The sequence below is a fragment of the Perca flavescens genome, chromosome 17, assembly GCF_004354835.1.
Source record: "Perca flavescens isolate YP-PL-M2 chromosome 17, PFLA_1.0, whole genome shotgun sequence".
Classification (NCBI taxonomy): Eukaryota; Metazoa; Chordata; class Actinopteri; order Perciformes; family Percidae; genus Perca; species Perca flavescens.
In genome coordinates this window covers 4,419,774-4,443,684 of record NC_041347.1, presented here as the reverse complement: position 1 = coordinate 4,443,684, position 23,911 = coordinate 4,419,774, and the positions used below count along the sequence as shown (strand labels likewise).

The 23,911-nt window shown below is 42.8% G+C and overlaps 1 protein-coding gene across 4 annotated transcripts in view; it reads right to left on the bottom strand.

The window, feature by feature from the left end:
• Positions 1-23,911, bottom strand: part of LOC114572628 (stromal membrane-associated protein 1) — a 266,403-nt gene that overhangs the window by 203,107 nt on the left and 39,385 nt on the right. For all 4 annotated transcript variants that reach the window (XM_028604329.1, XM_028604330.1, XM_028604331.1 and 1 more), the window contains exon 3: positions 21,790-21,875. In XM_028604329.1, the coding sequence (XP_028460130.1) occupies positions 21,790-21,875 (86 nt within the window). The remainder of the gene's footprint in view (positions 1-21,789; positions 21,876-23,911) is intronic.

The window sequence follows — 23,911 nt, the reverse complement described above, 5'->3', positions numbered from 1 at the left end:
AAAATTGCTCGAGAAATTTTATGTTTATTGTCCCCCCAACTGTTAGATGAAATGTACGCCCATGTCTATGGTTTATGTGGTTTGTCAGTAGGTCCTTCATTAGTGTACCATCCATCTTTATCTAACACTCCTTTGTGGTCATGTGTGTCACGCCTGCCCCGCTCTTATGGTGTTTTTTGTGTGTTTGGACCTGTTTTATTTAGGAGTTATTCTGTTCCCCTTAGTGGTTCTTGTTTTGTTACTTCCTGTCTTTTGGTTTTCCCGCCTTTGTTATTGTCTTATGTCTTTCACCTGTTCACCAGTCCCTGTGTCAAGTTTCTTTGTTGTAGTTGGTTTCATGTTTCTGTTGGTTTTCCCATTTCCTGTTTTATTTTGTAGTCTGTCTTTTCTCCCTAGTCTTGTCTGGTTTACTTCCTGTGTTTTCCCGCCCATGTGATTGCCCGATTGTGTTTCACCTGTTTTCCTCTCCTTGTGTCAGCTGTCTCTCGTTTACTCATTACCCTGTGTATTTAGTCCCTGTGTTTTCTGTGTCTGTTGCTGGTGGATTGTTGTCATTTGTCCTTGTAGTTCTATTCCTGTGATTTAGCTGCATCTCCGTGTTCCTGGATTTCTTGTTTTTGGATTTGCTCACCTGCTCTGCTTACATTTGTAAGTCTCTTTGAGGTGTCATTAAAGTACTATTATTTCTTACTGCTGCACTCTCCTCACCTTCCTGCATTTGGGTCCAAGCCTGCAAACCTGACAGTATCCACCAGCCAGAAATGGACCCAGCAGTTTTGGGCTTTGTGCCTCTTTTTCACCCTCTGGACTCAGTCAGTACGACTATTTTTAATTTTTTTCGGGAGATTCATGAAGAGGATCCTGCTTTTGCCAGGCACCTCATGGAGGCACGTTGGCAGGCTACAGAGCAAGAATTTTGCCTCCCTGTCTCCACGTTTGTTTGTCCTGGGCCTACCTGTGTACCTGAGCCTGAGCTAACCCATGTACCTGAGCCTGAGCTAACCCGTGTACCTCAGCCTGAGCTAACCCGTGTTGCTGAGCCTGAGCTGACCAGTATTCCCGAGCCGACGTGCAATTCTTCTGTTCCCGAGCTGACGTGCAACCCTTCTGTTCCCGGGCTGGCGTGCAGCTCTGCTGACCCTGGGCTGACGTGCAGTTCTCCTGACCCTGGGCTGACGTGCAGCTCTCCTGACCCTAGACTAGCAAGCAGCCTCTCTGCGTCCTGGCTAGCAAGCCACCACCCTGAGTCCCAGCTAGCTAGCGGTCCCCCTGAATCCAGGCAAGCTAGCATTTCCCCTGAATCCAGGTCAGCTAGCAGCCTCTCTGAGCCCCGGCTAGCTAGTACCTTCCCTGAGCCCCGGCTAGCTAGTACCTTCCCTGAGCCCCAGCTAGCTAGCAACCTCCCAGAGTCCAAGCTAGTTAGCAGTTCCCCTGACTCCAGGCTAGCTAGCAGCCTCTCTGCACCCCGGCTAGCTAGCAGCTCCCCTGAGTCTAGGCTAGCTATCAGCCGACTACTGATCCTGTTGCCTTGTTGGCAGACACTGGCTCAGCTGACTCATCGCCTGTCTCCAGCTCAGCTGACCCGTCGCCTGTCCTTCACCTGCTCGGCCTGCTTGGCTTCCAGAGAGAGTCAACCATCGACTGTCTTCAGCAAGGTTTCGCCTTCACCGATGGCCGCCAGAAGGGACTCCCCTTCGCCGCTGGCCTTCGGAGGGGATTCGCCTTCGCGGACGGCCGCCAGAAGGGACTCGCCTTCGGAGGGGATTCGCCTTCGCGGACGGCCTCCTGAGGGGTTCTGCCTGAGCCGTCCTGTTCGGCCTCCAGAAAGGATTCACCGTCGCAGTCGGCCGCCAGCAGGGACTCACCTTCGCCGCTGGCCTTCTGAGGGGTTTCGCCTTTGTGGACGCCTTCCAGAGGGGATTTGCCTTCACCTCCGGCCTTCTGATGGGTTTCGCCTTCATGGACAGCCTCCAGAGGGGTTTTGCCTTCGTGGACGCCTTCCAGAGGGATATCACCTTCGCCGCCGGTCGCCAGAAGGATATTGCCTTCGTGTGCAGGGTTCTGCCTCCGTGTTTTTCGGGCCGTCTGGTAGCCGTCCCTTGAGGGGGGGCGGTCACGCCTGCCCCGCTCTTATGGTGTTTTTTGTGTGTTTGGACCTGTTTTATTTAGGAGTTATTCTGTTCCCCTTAGTGTTTCTTGTTTTGTTACTTTCTTGTTTTCCCGCCTTTGTTATTGTCTTGTCTTTCACCTGTTCACCAGTCCCTGTGTCAAGTTTCTTTGTTGTAGTTGGTTTCATGTTTCTGTTGGTTTTCCCATTTCCTGTTTTATTTTGTAGTCTGTCTTTTCTCCCTAGTCTTGTCTGGTTTACTTCCTGTGTTTCCCGCCCTTGTGATTGCCCGATTGTGTTTCACCTGTTTCCCTCTCCTTGTGTCAGCTGTCTCTCGTTTACTCATTACCCTGTGTATTTAGTCCCTGTGTTTTCAGTGTCTGTTGCTGGTGGATTGTTGTCATTTGTCCTTGTTCTATTCCTGTGATTTAGCTGTATCTCGGTGTTCCTGGATTTCTCGTTTTTGGATTTGCTCAGCTGCTCTGCTTACATTTGTAAGTCTCTTTGAGGTGTCATTAAAGTACTATTATTTCTTACTGCTGCACTCTCCTCACCGTCCTGCATTTGGGTCCAAGCCTGCAACCCTGGAAATGTGTACACGACCAACCTATCATTGGCAATAATTTATCCATTCGCTGTTTTCAGTCAACAGTAACAAATGAGCGCTGTGTTTGAGATGCCGCTCCAGCAGCCTGCCTCTTCCAGCTTATCTCCTAGCTCGACTTGTGCGGGTGGTCATCATTTTTTTCAATCTTTTGAAGTCTATTACTCGACCCGACAGAAGCATTGCTGCTGAAATAGCGAGATAAGAGATTTGGGATTAGTGCCGATGTAATGGTGGCATGTCTTAGGGAGTGTGTGAGTTGGAGTGTGTGTGTGCACACCCACTTGCATCTTTGTCATGGTGTTTTGACAGTGGCAGGAATCTTAATGCAAAACACCATGGCCACATCATTTCTGTGGTTAATGAAATCAATGTTTTAGATTTTTTTCTGATCAATTTGACTAAACAATATTAGAAATGTAATTTTACACAGAGATATGATCCACATCTAGATGTACTGTCTATTATCAGGGTTTCAACTGATGACATTTTGAGAGAAGCATTGTACACAAGGAAATTAATGGATTATAAAATCTGGGGAAGATCATTGTATTTTACTAAATGGATTTTTCACATTTAGCCATTTTTGCCTTTTATTTGTTGTTGACCGTGTTCAGACTGTTGGAATCAAACTGGGAATGTGAAGATACAGGAAGTTTAGAAGGCTTTGCATTTATAAAAGTTAACCGTAGACATTCTTTGAGAAACATTTTGGATTTGTTCAGCTGTTCAAGTCGCAGAGGCTGGTTTTAAAATGTAAGGAATGTCACCTGTTTTAACAGCCAATTGAGAAGTCAGCTAGGGAAGTCAGCTATAAACTATAGAAATAAAATTATCCATAATCCATTTTATTTTTATGTTACAAACAGCTGGTTGAAATGGCAGAGTTTTAGAAGGAGCTTCAATGACCGCGAGATAGAGAGAGACCAAAGAGAGGGAGCGCCCAGCAGCGTGAGAACAAAGCAGTCAATTGGAGAAAAACGTATTTTGCCGATTTAGACGAAACAAATGATATATCCAGCTACAAAAACCCTACAAGTCAGAAGATAGAACAGAAGTACAAAGATGCGTTGTTATGGAGATGATACACTGTCTCTTCTCATCGCATTGGTGTGAACTGGCAGGTAATGTTGACGAACTGACCGAAGAGCCGGTTAATTAACCCGAGTCGTGTCACTGAACCGGGAGAATCGAGTGCCTTAGGTCAATGAACCGACTCACTCCTGTTTTTTTACCTCATTCGTGCCGTTGTGTGTAGCTGGTCTTCTGCTACTGTGTTTGTAGTAATCTAGCTCATTAGCGCCTACACTGGGCTGTCACAAGGAGATCGCGCACCAGGCTACTGAACGAGACCGAATGTAACCGTGCAACCGTTCGAGTCTAATGTAATCAAGCGGTGTCTTGGTTCTCAGCAAGTTATGTTAAGTTAAATGTTAGAGAAGTGAATGTTTCAGGCTGCATGGTAGGTAGGTTGTTGCGATCAAGAGCACCAGGCTACTGAACGAGACCAAAACAGAGGATACTGCATGAGTCTAATGTAATGAAACGGGTGTCTAGGTTCTCTGCAAGTTTGAGTTATCAACCAATCCCAGAAGCCTTTATTTCTAGTGCATCTTAGATGATTGTGTACATAGAAATTCATAGGCTACATTAGCGATGGATATCCCTTACAAATACACGTCATGTTATCTTGGTAGTTATGCTGTGTTATGTTAAATGTTTGTTACATGGTAGGTAGGCTGTCACAAGGAGACTGCGCACCAGGCTCCTGAATGAGACCTTTATGTCTCATGCATCTTAGAATTGTGTTCATGGAAATTCATAGGCTACATTACCAAGGGGAAAGTATTATATCACATACAAATACATGTAATGTTATCTAGTGCGTGAGTCTAGTGTTGTTCAGTATGAGTGTATAAAATAGTATTTTGAGACCAAATGTAACATTGCAATCGCTCGAGTCAAATGTAATCAAGCGGTATTTTGGTTCCTGGCGGGGGAAGTGAACGCGCGATCACCATTTGTCATTTGTTTACTTTGGAAATAAACAGTGGACAAATAGTCTTTAAACGCTTCAGATGTAAAGTTATTGGCTGTCAAAGTGACGCCAAAATGAATGGCAGTCAATGGAATGCTAATGGCAGGTGATGGCTTGTTAGCATCAAAATGTCTCCATAGGAGGTACGCTTTGCGGACGCTCGCTTACCCCATTGTGCAGACCGGCTCGTTTCAACTCGTCTCGTCAAGAATCTTTGGTCTGAACTGGGATTAAAATGTCGTCATAAATACACACATACAAAATATGTTTTTAGTAAAACAGCATGTTTGGACTAGAGAATTTAAAAAGATTTAGTAGCAGTAGTTTGGCTACGTTTTGAACATATATAAATGTGAGTTTGATTATGTTAATGTGTCTTGTAGCTGTGGAGGGTCTGACTGAGTAAGCGGGAATACGGATATGGAGTGAAACAGACTAGTGTCATGTATTTTGATTATTGTATTGAATTCTAGAGTGATACGGACCGTATTAGGATTTGCAAAGTGTTGGGGACACTGGAGTGAAACGGACTGTTTCAAATAGTCTTGTCTTAGTCTGGATTGACGATAATCGCCGGATGTCCCTCGCCTCGCAAGACTTTGTTTCAGGAAACAACAACAAACTTCCAGCTAGCAAGCTACACGCTGAAATTGGAAAGTTTTTAAGAAAATTTGGATGGTGCAACAAGGCAGGCCTGCTTGCTTCTTTCAGGTGAATGATTGTAAAGATTCACAAAGAATATGTTTACGGCATTTAATATCTAACTGGGACGTTTTGGGACTGATTGGTGGGATTGCTGTGGACAAAGTACACACAGCGATACACTGGTAAGAGCAAGTAACGTTAAACCATGTATCCAGCTAATTTAAATAGCTCACGTTACTGTATGGTGTTAATGGTTAACTTCATTTAATATTGTAAGTGGCGTTTTCTTTTGCAAATGTTTGACCAAAACAAGTACCTTCCAACTATTACAACTATTTTGCAGAGCCACCGTTGCTGTGTCCGGAGCTTAGTTTAAATCCACTGTAATTGGTTAAAGCAATACAAACAACCTAGAGTGTTTTTTCCTCCTATACCAGAATGCACCTGTGGTGTAGCCAGACCTTACTCCACAGCGCTGTGCGAGACTAGTCTGGTACTGTCTATTCTGTAATGTTATGGTCACCTAATGTAGGAGTGGAACAAAATAACAAATATGGCGGGGGAATCCAAGTCCATTTTGTCATTTACATAGATAGCACAGTAAATAGCAGGGCCAAAATGATTTGTGAGTATGTACACAGAAGCACACACAGAAAGTGCTCACACACATTCAGGCGGTAGCTCCTCTAATCCTGGGTCCGTTATCTGCTGTTTTCAGCCAGCGGCGCTGCTGTCACAACGACTAATGGACTTGAAAAGAGTGAAGAATGATGACCACCCGCACAAATGGGCCTGCCAGATACAAGATAGGGTATTAGAGCAGCATTCCAAACAGGGAGATTATTTATTTTCAGTCTGCTCGTGGAAATATGCACATATGCTGCTGTGTTAACCACACGGCTGTCTTGTCTTGTATTGTGGAAAAGGGCAAACTGGATACCGCTGTTTCACTGTTGGTACACAGAAACGGCTAGAGGTGTCCTGATTAAATGTGTGCAATGATGCTGATGTAGCGGGGCCTGTCACTTCTTATTTGCTGCTGGGAATGATTGAGGATGTGCCGACGAAGCTGAAGTTTGATGATGACGATGAGTTCAATTTGAGACTGTAGTTTCTCTGCCTTGACACAGAAAAAGGCCCATTGCGGGGGTGATTTCATGTATTAGGGTTAAACGGATCAGTACGTATGCTGATAAGTACGCTACCGGTCAAAAGTTTGGGGTCACTTAGTAATTTCCATTCCACTCCATTACAGACAGAATACCATCGGAGATCAGTTGCATTGTTTTTTTTTTTAATCAGGGCAGCAGCTTTCAGATTACATTATGTGCTAACATAATTGCAAAAGGGTTGTCGACTGTTGTAATGCAATATCTACATAGTCCATTATTAGCAACCATTCATCCAATGTCACATTCTGTTTACTAATCTTTTTAAAAGGCTAACTGAGAAAACATTGGAGAACCCTTTTGTAATTATGTAAACACATAATGTAATCTGAAAACTGCTGCCCTGGTTAAAAAAACAATGCAACTGATCTCAGGTGGTATTCTGTCTATAATGGAGTGGAATGGAAATTTCGAAGTGACCTCAAATTTGACTGGTAGTGTATATCAATAGTTGTATTTCATTGGTATTAACTTGATTAGTGCAGGGATTAAAGTGAAAAAAAGAATCTTTTGATTTAACTTTTTTTCAGGCCAAGTCATAAGCTGTTCACATCTACTTATAGAGATAGCACCCCTTTTGCGATCGCGCCCTATTGGTTTTTAATGTACAACAAGATGCAAACAGCAAAGTAAAGGGAGTATTGCAAGTGTTCTCTTTTCCTGATGAACAAAACAATATTTCAGTACCATCCCAACCATTGCTGTTCTTTTCTACTGCAGCAATCATATTGTAGAAATGCTTTATCTTACACTCTATTTAATTACTTCAGGCCTAAAGTGTTTAAAGGGAGATTTTTTCAATTCAATTCAATAGCCAACACAGTCTAACTCCCTACTCGTCAAATGTATGACGCATGGTCAAGGACAAGAAAAAAAACACGCCCCCCGCCCCTTAACTCGAAATCTGTGACAGTTATTGGTATTTTTAGCCCAATAACCGCTGTTTTAATCAACATTATTCACGAGATATTATCATGGTTTATATGTATTTCTTTTTATGTTATTATTTCGGTATATTTCGGCCAGGGAAGCTGGATTGCTTTTTTTGTTGATTTATATTTTTTAAACTATAATGCTACATCTATCAACATTTATTTAGATGTTATCATGGTATTCATTTCTTTACTTTAATAATATTATTTCGGTCTTATTACCGGTGAAATATTACAGTATAGGCTAATACAGAACATTACGATATGATCCGAGCAGGAAGCATTCAAAGCCGATAGGCCTATCCCCCAATGCAATGCGGCCATTCATTTCAAAGAATCGGGCAGCGATCAGCTGGTCTTTAACGCCAGGATCGCTTCAATATACATATATACAGTCAGTGATTGTGTCACCAGCAACAACACGTTGCTCAGTTTTATTCCAGTAAATTATGAACCATAATAACGTTTAAACGAATCCGCGAAAAACTCCGGAAGTACGCCCCGCTCGGCGGATACGAAGATAAAAATATATAGGCCTAACATTCGTAATATTAATGTTTTTTTCTAATGTTGTATTTGAGGAGTTAAACAATAAAGATAGTTATAATATTAAAATACAGTTTCATGTATTTGTCTACGTTTAAACGAATCCGCGGAAGTGACGTGGAAATTCCACATCTCGTCTGTGAAAGAATGCTCCACGTTGTACGTGAGAATTTACACAATAAAATACTAATAATGGAAAAAATTGTGTTTTATATTTAGCACTTTTATTTGCCTTATATATACACTATATAAAAAACCTACAGTTGAGTGTTTAGAAATACAGCCTAATGGCTTGTTTGACTAATTTGCATTTGTTTTGAATTGTACTGTTGTGAAAAACAATATACAAAGAGAAGCATTTTTTTATTTTATTTTCCATACATAGTTATTTAAAAACGCAATTTTCTAATTTTGCAGTTGATGAATATTGATAGCAAAGACTAAAGGGGAAAAACATAAGTATATTTATGTGTGGGACTTAGTTTGATTTAAAATCACACTGCATTATTAGGTGTTTTAAATAAATTACTTTTTTGAAATATCAATTTATGGTAGGCCTAACATATTCATTATTATATTCAGAAGATGATCCTCATATCAATCACCGTGGTTACAGCTTGTAGCCATCCTAACCTTTGTAGCCTTTACTGAGACTACCTTTTCAAAATTAAGAAGGGACTAGTTTTAAGAAGCATTTTCAGGAAATTAAAAGGATAAGCAGACTGTTACCGAGGTTTTTGTTCACTGAGTAAGATGTATATAGCTTTGTTTGGGTATGTATACATATACCACATTTGTATGGCATTTTTGGCACACTTCTACCTCAGCACTACTGCACAAAGACAAAACTCACACATCTCATTCAACCATTTCACAAGCTGAGAAAAGGGTCATGACATGGGTCAGAGCAGTGGTTCCCAACCTTTTTTCCTTGGTGCCCCCCCTCTATCTTTATTCTCCATGCCAAGTATGAGCTCTTATCCTCTGGCAGAAGATATGGGTAAACTTAACATTTCTAAACTATAAAAACGTTGATGATGATATAGGCCTAATTTGGACCTACCTCAATTAAAACTTTAAATAATGTTGCTTGAGATTGAGGGTGTGCAATAGCTTCATGATATGAAGCATGGTTGTGTTGCTCTTGTCACTGTTTTTGAAAGATGAGCAATAGATTGTTGCTGTGTGATGTGCTTCAGTCTAGCCTATATCACTTTGTTCATGTTGTTTTTTATTTTAAGTATGTCAGCTGTATGATAAAACAATATGTCAAGTCTTATTTGTGAAGCATTTGAACTCAAGGCAAATATCCCTCTGGGGACAATAAAGTAGGCTATCTCCTGCTAAGTGGTCTCCATGATGTGTAAAAATTAAAACGTTGTCGTAGGACTATAGCAAACACATCGTTGTAAAGGTCTCAACCTGGAGAGTAGGCTAACATATGTCAGTCTGAAGAGGATACATTACTCCTGCTTTGAAATATTGACCTCTGAACCTTGAACCCAGTACATGTATGAAGGCTTGTCATTTAGCAACAGAAGGTTCTACACACATAAAACCAGCTGTTATAGAAAGTTCTGGACCTCAGCTGTCATGTAGATATGGTCACCAAATTACCTACTGTAAGCACTGTCAAATATGGTAATAAGCTATTTTCACCTATTTAACGATTCGATTTTTAAAATCTGATGACACCAGTGTGTTCTCCATCCCAAAAAACCCCAGGGTGTATCCAAAATTATACACTGCCAACTTCTACTTATGAGAAATATACCAATATATTTTAAAACTACAACTCCCATAAGAAACGCCACAGAAGCTGTTACAAAGCTTGAGCACTTGTAGTTTTTCCGGGGTGGGTGGGGGGACTCGTTCGGCTCCTCTTTCTGCTGTCCGCCGTGAAATGGCTTCATTCCATTTCAGATTGAGGCCGCCCGCCGGCTGGCTGAGCACACTATATATGAGACAAATACATGAAACTGTATTTTATTATTATAACTATCTTTATTGTTTAACTCCTCAAATACAACGTTAGAAAAAAACATCAATATTACGAATATTATATATTTTTATTTTCGTATCCGCTGAGCGGGAAGTAATACGTCACTTCCGGAGTTTTCCGCGGATTTGTTTAAACGTTATTATGGTTCATAACTTACTGGAACAAAACTGAGCAACGTGTTGTTGCTGGTGACACAACCACTGACTGTATATATGTATATTGAAGCGATCCTGGCGTTAAAGACCAGCTGATCGCTGCCCGATTCTTTGAAATGAATGGCCGCATTGCATTGGGGGATAGGCCTATCGGCTTTGAATGCTTCCTGCTCGGATCATATCGTAATGTTCTATATTACAGCATATACTGTAATATTTCACCGGTAATAAGACTGAAATAATATTATTAAAGTAAAGAAATGAATACAATGATAACATCTAAATAAATGTTGATAGATGTAGCATTATAGTTTAAAAAATATAAATCAACAAAAAAGCAACCCAGCTTACCTGGCCGAAATATACCGAAATAATAACATGAAAAGAAATACATATAAACCATGATACTATCTCGTGAATATTGTTGATTAAAACAGCGGTTATTGGGCTAAAAATACCAATAACTGTCACAGATTTCGAAAGTTAAGGGGGGGGGCGTTTTTTTTTTTCTTTCGTCGATATCCGACGGTGAGGGAATAACATGAATGTCTATCTGACGGACCCCCCTCGTCGAAAAATAACGTCAAGGGTACCCCTATTTCGTTGAAACTTGACGCCAGGGTCCTTGACCATGCGTCATACATTTGACGAGTAGGGAGTGAGACTGTGTTGCAATAGCAAGTCAAATCTATAAAAATCAAGTTTGCAAGTCTTGCAAGACATAACTGTTTTTATTCAAGGGCTATTAATAATGAAACATATATAACTTTTCAGTGAAAGCTTTTTCATTATTTAAATCCAAACAAAAAAATGTTTTTACAATAACAATAAACGGTATAACAGAAAAATAAGTGCAGTAACACTTTTTGAAAGGCTACTTTTTCAACCATTTGCCACTGAAACCATAGGCTTCATTAGCCTGATGCCCGTTTCAGGTCTTTTCCTGCCGCACCAGGAGGTGTGCTAAAACATTTTTCCCATTGCTTCCATATAAAAAATATTTTGCAGCAAACCACGCAAAAGCAAACCCCTGGCATTTTCTGTATGGCTGTATGGCTTGCTGTTCTCCCACGTTTCCAACAGCCAAGCAATCTCCATTTATTTTTCACTGTTTTATCTATCTCAGACATGTCTGTGCCTTCAGTTAGCAACAACGCATCCATGATGGCTAGTGGCCTTGCCAAACAGACAAACACAAATCATAACGCTAATATGCGAGGAAACTGGTTCTGGGTTTTGTGCTATAAATTATTATATTTTATAGCAAAGTTATACGTTGACTATTTTAATATTATTTTAATAATTATTTCATGTCAACATACAGTTATAACCTACTGTCGTTAAAAGTGAAACCAAAATAAGCTATAAGGCTGTCGATTGACCCTCTTACACAACGGTTCGCAATAATGACAAATAGTCTATTGCATGATTGTATTATTATTATTTTATGTGAACACGCTCAGTCAAAACCTCCCGTCGCGAATTGTGAAAGACACGGACACGTCTTAACACACGGGATAATAAATTGTATTCGGTATGGTTTATAGTGCATCGCTTTACACATAACGTTGGTTGCATTGATTAAAAACTGTAACAATAATATGCTACATTGGGTGGCATAGCAGGCTATCTGTTCAAGCCATAGGTGGCATCCAAATGAATGACCTCCACTGACAAGAGTTTGCGATAGTAAGAAATTGTATACATTAATGCACGGAAGGAACCTAACCTACACTTCTTATCTCCCTCGCACATAGAGCTCACAATCGATCATACCCCAAAAAGTTCAACAGATTGGCCTACCTTATCAGCTGTCTCAATTGTGTCACTATAATCCAAAAACTTTTAGACCGTTCATTAGTCCTCCAGACGTACTAACGGGCTAATGAGACAAGTGTGTAGCTAGGCTACAGCATAAACAAAGCGAAACTCATGGCTGACGCATCTTCTTGAGCTGTCACGGATTGAGAAACAGGAAGTGAAAAATTCACATTCATTCAACGGATCTAATATTTGTAGTTGCCTGATACAGACCCCAACCATTTTTTTCCTCATCGGATTTGCATCGATCTCAGATATGGCATTTCTAAAATCAAATTGACGGAAATCCATTGTAGCAACGGAGTACTTTAATCCCTATTAGTGTCATTCACCACTAACATTATAGAGCTAACTTATTAACCACAGCTCACCAACAACCTAGTTGTTCAGTATTTATTTTATTAGGGAAGCAGTAGTCTACACTCACCTAAAGTATTAGGAACACCATACCAATACCGTGTTTGACCCCCTTTCGCCTTCAGAACTGCCTTAATTCTTTGTGGTTGTGATTAAACAAGGTGCTTTAAGCATTCTTTAGAAGTGTTGGCCCCACATCATTACACCACCACCACCACCAGCCTGCCCAGTGGTAACAAGGCATGACGGATCCATGTTCTCATTCTGTTTACGCCAAATTCTGACTCTACCATCTGAATGTCTCAACAGAAATCGAGACTTATCAGACCATGCAACATTTTTCCAGTCTTCAACTGTCCAATTTTGGTGAGCTTGTGCAAAATGTAGCCTCATTTTCCTATTTTTAGTGGAGATTAGTGTGTCCCAGTGGGGTCTTCTGCTGGTATAGCCCATCCGCCTCAAGGTTGTGCGTGTTGTGGCTTCACAAAGCTTTGCTGCATACCTCGGTTGTAACGAGTGGTTATTTGAGTCAAAGTTGATCTTCTATCAGCTTGAATCACTCAACCCATTCTCCTCTGACCTCTAGCATCAACAAGGCATTTTCGCCCACAGGCCTGCCGCATACTGGATGTTTTTCTTTTTTCAGACCATTCTTTATAAACCCTAGAAATGGTTGTGCGTGAAAATCCCAGTAACGGAGCAGATTGTGAAATACTCAGACCGGCCCGTCTGGCACCAACAACCAAAGTTGCTTAGATCACCTTTCTTTCCCATTCTGACATTCAGTTTGGAGTTCAGGAGATTGTCTTGACCAGGACCACACCCCTAAATGCACTGAAGCATCTGCCTTGTGATTGGTTGATTAGATAATTCATACTTGCAAACTCAGAAGGGCTGAAAAAGGGGACACATTTTACACCCTTACACACCCTTTTGCTAAGGCCACAGGGTCAATATTAAATGATTTATTAAAAATGTAATAACAATAACTTATTTCACCAGCAAATTCCTGTTAAATGCCAAAAACAACGATCTCTGCAGGGTAAATCCAGACAGCTAGCTAGACTATCTGTCCAATCTGAGTTCTCTGTTGCGCGACTAAAACAACCTTTGAACGTACACATGTTCCGCCAAAACAAGTCCGAGGCTATTTTGCAGCGGAACTGTGGCCCCGTCCGGCACTTAGCACCGCCCAAGACAATTGTGATTGGTTTAAAAAAATGCCAATAAACCAGAGCACGTTTTTCTCCCATCCCGGAATGCTGTGTGGACTAGCCAGACTCTCCTCTGCAGCTTGGTAGAGGAAGGTCTGGCAATGCGAGACTAGGGATGCAGTGATACCGATAACAGTATAAAGGTATAGGGTCTGATACTGTGCAACATTATATAGCTATAGACAAAGCGCAGCTTACCAGTAGCCTGCAGCTTGACTTTTCCAGACACCATGGCCACTGCCAGAGTCGGAGGTGATGGAGAAACAACAGAACTGGAAAATCCTCATGTTTCCCTGAAGTTACCGGTGTGGCAACATTTTGCCTTTCCCGTGAGTTATGTAAACAAACCACGGACAATGGGCACAGATGGGACTTCATAGTGCATTTAGGTACACCTCGTAAAGGTGATGCATTCAGGTGCAAATAATACGCGTTTTCAAAGTAATTGTTAGACTGTAATGGTATTATTAGGTACTCATCCGTATTCTGTATTGGCAAGTACCCAAATGTAAGTACTTGTACTTGGTCTGAAAAAAAGTGGTATCTGTGGCATCCCTAATTTTAATACATGTCATTTAAAGGAAAAATCTGCATTTCATTGTTATTTAATTGAAGATAAGATATATTCTTAACAGTCAGTGATGAGTCAACTGTAACTGCACGTCATTGTCAACTGAGATTTTAAGACAAAGTCCTTGCTGTTTAAATTCTACAGTTCTCACCACTATAAAAACTAGTAGGACTTACCATAAATACCATAAGAGAGCAAGGCAGGAAATGTTTTTCTTTAAAGGTCCAATATGTATTAAAGCTGCGAGCAGCGATGGACGGGCCCTCGCGCCTCTGCACACGTTGAGGTTACCGGCGGACGCCGCTCCTTGCGACCGTGCATTTGCGCGGCACTCAGACACCACAAATCGTCAACAATGAAAAGGGAACTCCCCGCTGAGTTAAACGATACCTCACATAATACTCTACGTCATACGGTTCATTAGCTGTGAAAAGGGGCGTGGCTAAAGCATAGGGGGCGGTTCAAACGATCACCAATTAAAAAGGAAGTCTCTGCTGAGTTCAATGATACCTCACTCAAGACTCAACCTTAGATGGGTCAGCATGTATGAAAGGGGGTGTGCCTTGAACATATGGGGCGGGCCAAACCATCACCAATGAAGAAGGAAGTCTCTGCTTAGTTCAATGATACCTCACACAAGGGTTTACATAAATCGGTTCATTAGTTATAAAGGGGGCGTGGCCTGAGTAAGTGGGCGTGGTCATATTATAGGGGGCGGCTCCATATCACATGTAGACCACACATTCTGAGTTTCATGTAAATCGGATGATGTTTGTCATATGAGGCAGTGGGGGGCGCTATGACCAAAAGTCAATTTTGGCCTATAGGTGTCCTCAGGCCTGGACCCTTGTCAATCGTGAGAAATTTTGAGCAGATACGACAACCTACACTCTAGTTACAACAACTTCTTTGTTCATCGCTAAACGCACAAAATGGCCACACATTCTGAGTTTCATGCAAATCGGATGATGCACAAAATGGCTGCCCCGCCGCGGCCACGCCCTATGATGAAAACATTTTCTTTTAACAACTTTTCATCTTTAACTTCTTAAGATGGCACAGACCAAATTTGAAGTTGATCGTGTGAAATCTCTAGGAGGAGTTTGTTAAAGTACAACATGTGGAAATGGCCAAAATCGCACTAATTTTGAACTTTCAATTAAAAATGGCGGACTTCCTGTTGGGTTTAGGATATGGCTCTAATGAAGTTTCTTGTACATCTTGACATGATACATATGTGGACCAAGTTTCGTGAGTCTACGTTAAGCGCACTGCAGGGGCTCAATTTTTGTAACTTTCTAGGTGGTGCTAGCGAGCCACTTTTGTGTGCATATTCCCGAAACCCTTAAAATACGTAAATTTTCACCAGACTTGATGCAACCGCCAAATTTGGTGAGTTTTTGAATATGTTAAGCCCCTTAAAAAGCCAATTCATTTGGTGTAATAATTCCTTCAGTTTCAATAGAGCCTTCGCCGCTGTCGGCGCTCTGGCACTAAATATATTTACTGTAATAAATCGAAAAATGCCCCCAATACATCATCAGATATTAAGGAAACATGCTAAGTTGAAATACTATATTTTCTGACAACAATGCTAATGCCAGTATTTTCTCCTTTTGAAATTTCCGTTACGTGACGGAATTTCTGTTTGTGTTTTGGCCTGTCCGTTGTTACCAACTGCCCAGTTTGACAGCCAAGCCAGGTTGCCAGATATACCTGTAAAAATGTAAACCCAGTGCGCTACTGCTGTAACGTTAGTACAGCGATGAAAGCAGAAAACAAACAAACAAGATCAACGGAGATAGATTTTACCCTGGCATGTTTCTAACAGTCGAGTGACCAGAGACGTTACAAACCTCAGAAAATATCAGAGACAGCTTAGAACCAAAAAGGACGCCGAGTTGGTAACCATAGCTTCAGGCTAATTTATCACGGCTACAAGGGATGGGCATTTTATGTCATTTCAACATTCATGTACTCACATTGAATTATATAGCTAGAGTACCCGAGTTGGTTACTCGCAAAAAGAAAGTGAGACACAGCCAGTAAAGTGATCCCGACTGGTCCTGGCAAACGCCGCCATGCTAACCCTGCTAACCCTGCTAACTGCTAACGTTACCGGAAGACCAGGCAAGCGGGCCACGGCTGTTTACAACGTGTAGCCTGTTCAGCGGCCGTAGCCGACAACAGTGAGTTGTTTTACGTCAAGAGAGGGGGGCTGTAAATTGGGAAGAGAGGACCGTGAGTTTGCAGTGCATTTAGCAATTGTTGCCAAAATTCTAAGCCAATAAAGTGTGTTCAGTTGGGTGGAGAGGACGGCAAGGTAAGTTAATGTTATTTTTAGCGGTTCCTACCGTAATTCTAAGTCTAGGAAGTGTGTCTGTCCGTCGGGTGGAGAGGACGGCGAGGTTGTTGTGTTTTTAGTGGTTCCTACCGTAATTCGAAGCCGAAAATGTGTGTCTGTCAGTTGGGTACAGAGTTCCTGTAAATAGGACAAGAGTGTAGCAACATTGTTGTAAATAAAAGATTGAGAAGATTGCTTCTGGAATCAGTGGCAAACATCCTCAAGGGGACGGCTGCACACCAGACTTACACTAACACTACTGAAGACAAAGACACTTGTTTTTCCACGTCACAAACTATTGTAAAAACGCCTTTTTATAACCTGAACTACAACAACAAGGAAGAGCGAGGCTGGCCTGGCAAAGACGCCAGCGGAGCGGACCCAAAGCAAGCAGCAATCTTCTGATGCGAAACCATGAAGATTCTGGGAAAGTCAGTTTAACACAGCACAGAAGTAGGAAATACATACAACTACCAGGCAAGATAGTCTGTTTTTCATATTGAACCCAACACGTACAGTGCTGCTCATGAGTATTGGAACCACTGCTAAAGTTGACAAAAAAAGAGGAATAAAAAAAAAATCATCTTTTGGAAATTGATCTTAATGCCTTAATTGAAACAATTAGGAAAAATCCAACCTTTGAGAACACCAATTTTCTTTGTGAATGAATAATGTATCGTAAATAAATAAATAAATAAATAAATGTTCTTCCTTAAAATACAGAGGGCTTAAGTATAGACACCCCTATATTAAATTCCCATAGAGGCAGGAAGATTTTTATTTTTAAAGGCCAGTTATTTCATGGATCCAGGATACTATGCATCCTGATAAAGTTCCCTTGGCCTTTGGAATTAAAATAGCCCCACATCATCACATAGCCTTCAACATACCTAGAGATTGGCATGGGGTACTTCCCATAAGATCATCTCTCAATGCAAATCAAACCAGCTATTAGGCTATAGATACTGTCTTCAACATAATCTGTCCATCCTGGAACAATATTGCCATAACTGGGCATTGGACGTCAATTTCAAGAAAACTCCAATTATGATCTTTCAAAATAGGCCAGATGCCTTGAAACCAAATACCACTTTTAATTTAAATAATACCCAAATTAAACACACAAAATTAAACTTACCTTGGTCTGACTATATCTGCATCAAGGAATTTCGATAAAGCCATATATTCGCTTAAAGAAAAAGCACGCAGGGCAATGTATGCATTAAAAACCAAACTGTTCAGCATTAAAATTCCAATTAGAATCTGGACTAAAATATTTGGCTCACTCAGTAGATTGGAGCATGACTCCTGGGACAAGCACCCGATAGAGACCCTACACACAGAATTCTGTAGAAGAATTCTAAACGTTCAAAGGAAAACCCCAGACATGGCTGCCCGAGAGGAACGTATATGTTCTCACTACTCAACAGGGGAGATAGAAACAGAGATACACTTCCTCCTCCAATGTGAAAAATTCTCTTCACTAAGAGACTTACACTTTGGAAAAATAGCAAAAACAAAATAGCAGATTTCCCAATGTTAACATCAGAAGAGAAGCTGGTAGTTCTCCTAGGAGAAGGGACAGCAGCCCCACTGGCAGCTAAATATGTATCTGCCTTCCACAACCTGAGGGACTCCCTACTATAAGATCCCAAAATCACACATTGGTTTAGGATTGTACAGTCATTATATTGTATAAAACTGTTAAGTACTACATTGTGTTATGTAATTGCTTTGTAATGTAGAATGTTGTATAACTATCAGTGCAGTATAGAATATATGTGACACCTACTGTATTTATTTAATATGTGATATGTACTATATATTTTTTTTTTCTCCGTGAACCATCACCTTATCGTGGTGGAGAGGTTTGTGTGTCTCTGTGAACCTGAGGGCTGTGTTGTCTGGAGCTTTGTGCTCCTGGTAGGGTCTCCCAAGGCAAAGTGGTCTCAGGTGAGGGGCCAGACAAAGAATGGTTCAAAAACCCCAATGAAAAAGCTAAGCAGAGATGGAGTGACCCTGCCCGGAGGAGCCCGGGCCCCGCCTGGAGCCAGGCCCAGACGGGCGGGCTCGTCGGGCGAGCGCCCTGGTGGCGGGTTTGCCACGGAGCCCGGCCGGGCACAGCCCGAACAAGCTACGTGGCTCCCATCTCTCCAGCCCATGGGCCCACCACCTGTGGGAGGAACCGTTGGGGTCGGGTGCGATGCCACATGGGTGGCAGTGAAGGTCAGGGGCCTCGACGGACCAGACCCGGGCGGCAGACGCTGGCTCTGGGGACGTGGAATGTCACCTCTCTGTGGGGGAAGGAGCCGGAACTGGTGCGGGAGGTGGAGCGCTACCGGTTAGATCTGGTGGGGCTTACCTCTACGCACAGTCTTGGTTCTGGAACCATACTCCTGGATAGGGGTTGGACTCTTTTCTTCTCCGGAGTTGCCCAGGGTGTGAGGCGCCGGGCGGGTGTGGTAAATTGGGAACGTCTGGAGGAGGCCCCTGTCCAACAGACTTTCAACTCACACCTCCGGCGGAGCTTTTCGTGCATCCCTGTGGAGGCTGGGGGCATTGAACCCGAGTGGACAATGTTCAAAGTTTCCATTGCTGAAGCTGCGGCGAGGAGCTGTGGTCTTAGGGTCTTAGGTGCCTCAAGGGGCGGTAACCCACGAACACCGTGGTGGACACCGGTGGTCAGGGAAGCCGTCCGACTGAAGAAGGAGTCTTTCCGGGATATGTTATCCCGTGGGACTCCGGAGGCAGTTGCAGGGTACCAAAGGGCCCGAAGGGCTGCAGCCTCTGCCGTGAAAGAGGCAAAGCAGCGGGTGTGGGAGAAGTTTGGAGAAGACATGGAGAAGGACTTTCGGTCGGCACCAAAGTGCTTCTGGAAAACTGTTCGCCACCTCAGGAGGGGGCGGGGAACCATCCAAGCTGTGTACAGTAAGGATGGGACACTGTTGACCTCAACTGAGGAGGTAATAGGGCGGTGGAAGGAGCACTTTGAGGAACTCCTGAATCCGACTAATACGCCCTCTATGTTAGAGGCAGAGCTGGAGGATAATGGGGGATTGTCGTCGATTTCCCAGGCGGAAGTCACTGATGTAGTCAAACAACTACACAGTGGAAAAGCCCCGGGGATTGATGAGATCCGTCCAGAAATGCTCAAGGCTCTGGGTGTGGAGGGGCTGTCCTGGTTGACACGCCTCTTCAACATTGCGTGGAAGTCTGGGACGGTGCCAAAGGAGTGGCAGACTGGGGTGGTGGTTCCCCTTTTTAAAAAAGGGGGACCAGAGGGTGTGTGCCAATTATAGGGGTATCACACTTCTCAGCCTCCCTGGTAAAGTCTACTCCAAGGTGCTGGAAAGGAGGGTTCGGCCGATAGTCGAACCTCGGGTTGAGGAGGAACAATGCGGATTCCGTCCTGGTCGTGGAACAACGGACCAGCTCTTCACTCGCAAGGATCCTGGAGGGAGCCTGGGAGTATGCCCAACCGGTCTACATGTGTTTTGTGGATTTGGAGAAGGCGTATGACCGGGTCCCCGGGAGATACTGTGGGAGGTGCTGCGGGAGTATGGGGTGAGGGGGTCTCTACTCAGGGCCATCCAATCTCTGTATGACCAAAGTGAGAGCTGTGTCCGGGTTCTCGGTAGTAAGTCGGACTCTTTTCAGGTGAGGGTTGGCCTCCGCCAGGGCTGCGCTTTGTCACCAATCCTGTTTGTAATATTTATGGACAGGATATCGAGGCGTAGTCGGGGTGGGGAGGGGTTGCAGTTTGGTGGGCTGGGGATCTCATCGCTGCTCTTTGCAGATGATGTGGTCCTGATGGCATCATCGGCCTGTGACCTTCAGCACTCACTGGATCGGTTCGCAACTGAGTGTGAAGCGGTTGGGATGAGGATCAGCACCTCTAAATCTGAGGCCATGGTTCTCAGCAGGAAACCGATGGAATGCCTTCTCCAGGTAGGGAATGAGTCCTTACCCCAAGTGAAGGAGTTCAAGTACCTTGGGGTTTTGTTCGCGAGTGAGGGGACAATGGAGCGGGAGATTGGTCGGAGAATCTGCGGAGCGGGTGCGGTATTGCATTCAATCTATCGCACCGTTGTGACGAAAAGAGAGCTTAGCCAGAAGGCAAAGCTCTCGATCTACCGGTCAGTTTTCGTTCCTACTCTCACCTATGGTCATGAAGGCTGGGTCATGACCGAAAGAACGAGATCCAGGGTACAAGCGGCTGAAATGGGTTTCCTCAGGAGGGTGGCTGGTGTCTCCCTTAGAGATAGGGTGAGAAGCTCAGTCATCTGTGAGGAGCTCGGAGTAGAGCCGCTGCTCCTTTGCGTCGAAAGGAGCCAGTTGAGGTGGTTCGGGCATCTGGTAAGGATGCCCCCTGGGCGCCTCCCTAGGGAGGTGTTCCAGGCACGTCCAGCTGGGAGGAGGCCTCGGGGAAGACCCAGGACTAGGTGGAGGGATTATATCTCCAACCTGGCCTGGGAACGCCTCGGGATCCCCCAGTCGGAGCTGGTTAATGTTGCTCGGGAAAGGGAAGTTTGGGGTCCCCTGCTGGAGCTGCTCCCCCCGCGACCCGACACTGGATAAGCGGGCGAAGATGGATGGATGGATGGATATTTTTTTTGTAAACTGCTTTGGCAACAACAGGTTTTCTTTGTTCATACCAATAAAGCAAACGGAATTGAATTGAATTGACAGAAAGTCAGACGTCTCGTATCGTTTGATCGTTAACGTAGTTTGTGGGTCTGAGGTGTAGGTCACATTTTAGCTGCCAAAGCTCTGCTGCTCTTTATCTGTCTCTGGTCCTGCTCACGAAGTGTGAGAGGGGGAGGGGCCAGCGGCAAGAGCAGCAAAAGCCAATGTGTGCTTCTTTTACCGACGATATCTTTTGCATTTCTTATCCAAACAACGTCAAACTTGGCACAGCACTTACTCGTGCCCGTAGCAAAACACCTGTCAAGTTTGAAATCCATCGGACTAACGGTTCTAGAGATATGTGCTTAACACCCACACACACACCCACACCCACACACAGACAGACAGACAGACGTTCCTGCAATTTATAGATAGAAGATAGATGTATGGTGACATGTAGTTTTAGTGCACATGTAGTGTGACAACAGCAGTTTATATGCAAGTGTTCAATGACGGGGAGTTTTTACACCAATGTATGGTGACGTGTTTTGTGAAAAACTGAGATTTTATGTAAATGAAGTTGGGCTTGAATGAATGTTTGTGGCCGTCAATAGGCAGTCAGAGACTGAGACACAGAAAGCAGGCAGAAAGAGGATACTGGTCTGTCTGTGGCCGTCTGAAGTTCTCTGGTAGGTAGGCTTCATACAGCTCTTTGGCCCTGCTGTTGCCCATGTCCACCATACTCTGCAAGTTAAGGACAGGAAGAAAGAAAGGAAAACATATGTGAATACATGTGTAGTTAATACTTGCGAGGCAAATGGTAAAATGCCTCACGCACACAGCAATAGGGCTGCACAATTATTCATAATTTTATCGAAATCGCAATATGGACTACAGTAGATCAAAATCCAAATAGCAGGGTGGGTGGGCAATATATGTTAAAGGCAAAATATGTGTAAAACCATTCTGAATTAAAGGGTAATTTCGCAGGTTTTCAACCTGGACCCTATTTTCCTATGTTTTTGTGTGTAAGTGACTGATGGGAACAACAATCTTTGAAATTGGTCCAGTATTAAGCGTGAACCCTGTAACCAGCAGCCACAGACCGGGCTGCAATGTTACCCTATGGAACCTCTTCAAGACCTTTCTGTTTAACCAGAAACTGCACTGAGGTTGCTAGCGCTAAACCCACCAGACTAAATATTTTAGCGTATACAGTGCTGCTCATAAGTTTACATACCCATGCTAAAGTTAACTAAAAAGAGGAATAAAAAAATTTTCTTTTGGAAATTGAATTTAATGCCTTAATTAAAGAAATAAGGAAAAATCTGACCTTTTAAGGAGAACAATTTTTTTGTGAATGAATAATGTGTTGTAAATAAATAAATGTTCTTCCTTAAAATACAGGGGGCATAAGTATACATACCCCTATGTTAAATTCCCATAGAGCAAGGCTGATTTTTATTTTTAAAGCCAAGTTATTTCATGGATCCAGGATACTATGCATCCTGATAAAATTCCCTTGGCCTTTGGAATTAAAATAGCCCCACATCATCACATACCCTTCACCATACCTAGAGATTCTAATTCCAAAGGCAAAGGGAATTTTATCAGGATGCATAGTATCTTGGATCCATGAAATAACTGGCCTTTAAAAATAAAAATCTGCTTTCCTCTATGGGAATTTAACATAGGGGTGTGTATACTTATGCCCCCTGTATTTTAAGGAAGAATATTTATTTATTTACAATACATTATTCATTCACAAAAAAATTGGTGTCCTTAAAAGGTCGGATTTTTCCTCATTTTTTTAATTAACGCATTAAGATCAATTTCCAAAAGATGATTTTTTTTATTCCTCTTTTTAGTCAACTTTAGCATGGGTATGTAAACTTATGAGCAGCACTGTATAGAACCAACATATTTTCACATGTAAATCGGTAAACCAGTGTTTTGTTTTCATCCAAAGCTAGAGTTGATGTTGTTGGAAAAGTGGAAAGATGACCCAACACAGCTTTTCATAGTTTTATTTAGTTTCTGTCGACTTTGAATGAAGTGTATTTTACGATGTTTATTTACATGGAGTCTGGTGGCTTTAGCAAACGCAATTTTGTAGATGTTTTTATGTTTAAAAAAAGGATCCTAATCTTTAACAGAAAGGTGGACCTCCTTAGAAATCCTATCCATAATGTTGTCAGACACTTAGAATATTAACCTGACCCTGTCAATGACAAAACAAGCACTTTTGTGATCGTAAATAGAAGCTGCACAATTGCAATTAACTTACATTGTATCTTGTTTTGCCACTGCAGCGATCTTGCTTAATACTGGACTAATTTCAAAGATTGTTGTTCCCATCAGTCACAGACACAAGACACATAGGAAAATAGGGATTGGTTGGATCCAGGTTGAGAAAAAACAAAGTTACTCTTTAAAGTGATGGTTCGGAGTAATTTCACCCATGACCTCGAGCCAAACACCCCCCCAGAAGCTTTTTTCAGCTGGGTCTAGCATTGGGAGAGTTAGCGTAGCAGCGTTATCAGCTGAATAGCTTAGCGCAGGGGCTAATGGACCCACATTTGTATCTGGTAAATGACCCCACTAATAATGCCCGAAATGATACCAAACGTCTACAGTAGTACATATAGGTTATGTACTCATAAAACGATGGATTGGAAAGTTTGTAAGTACACCAGAAGTTTATGAACACTTGCCTGCTGGCTTCTGCTCTCTGTTGTTGTTGCTGCTGCCGGCAGTAAGACGAGTGCTTAGGGCGGTCT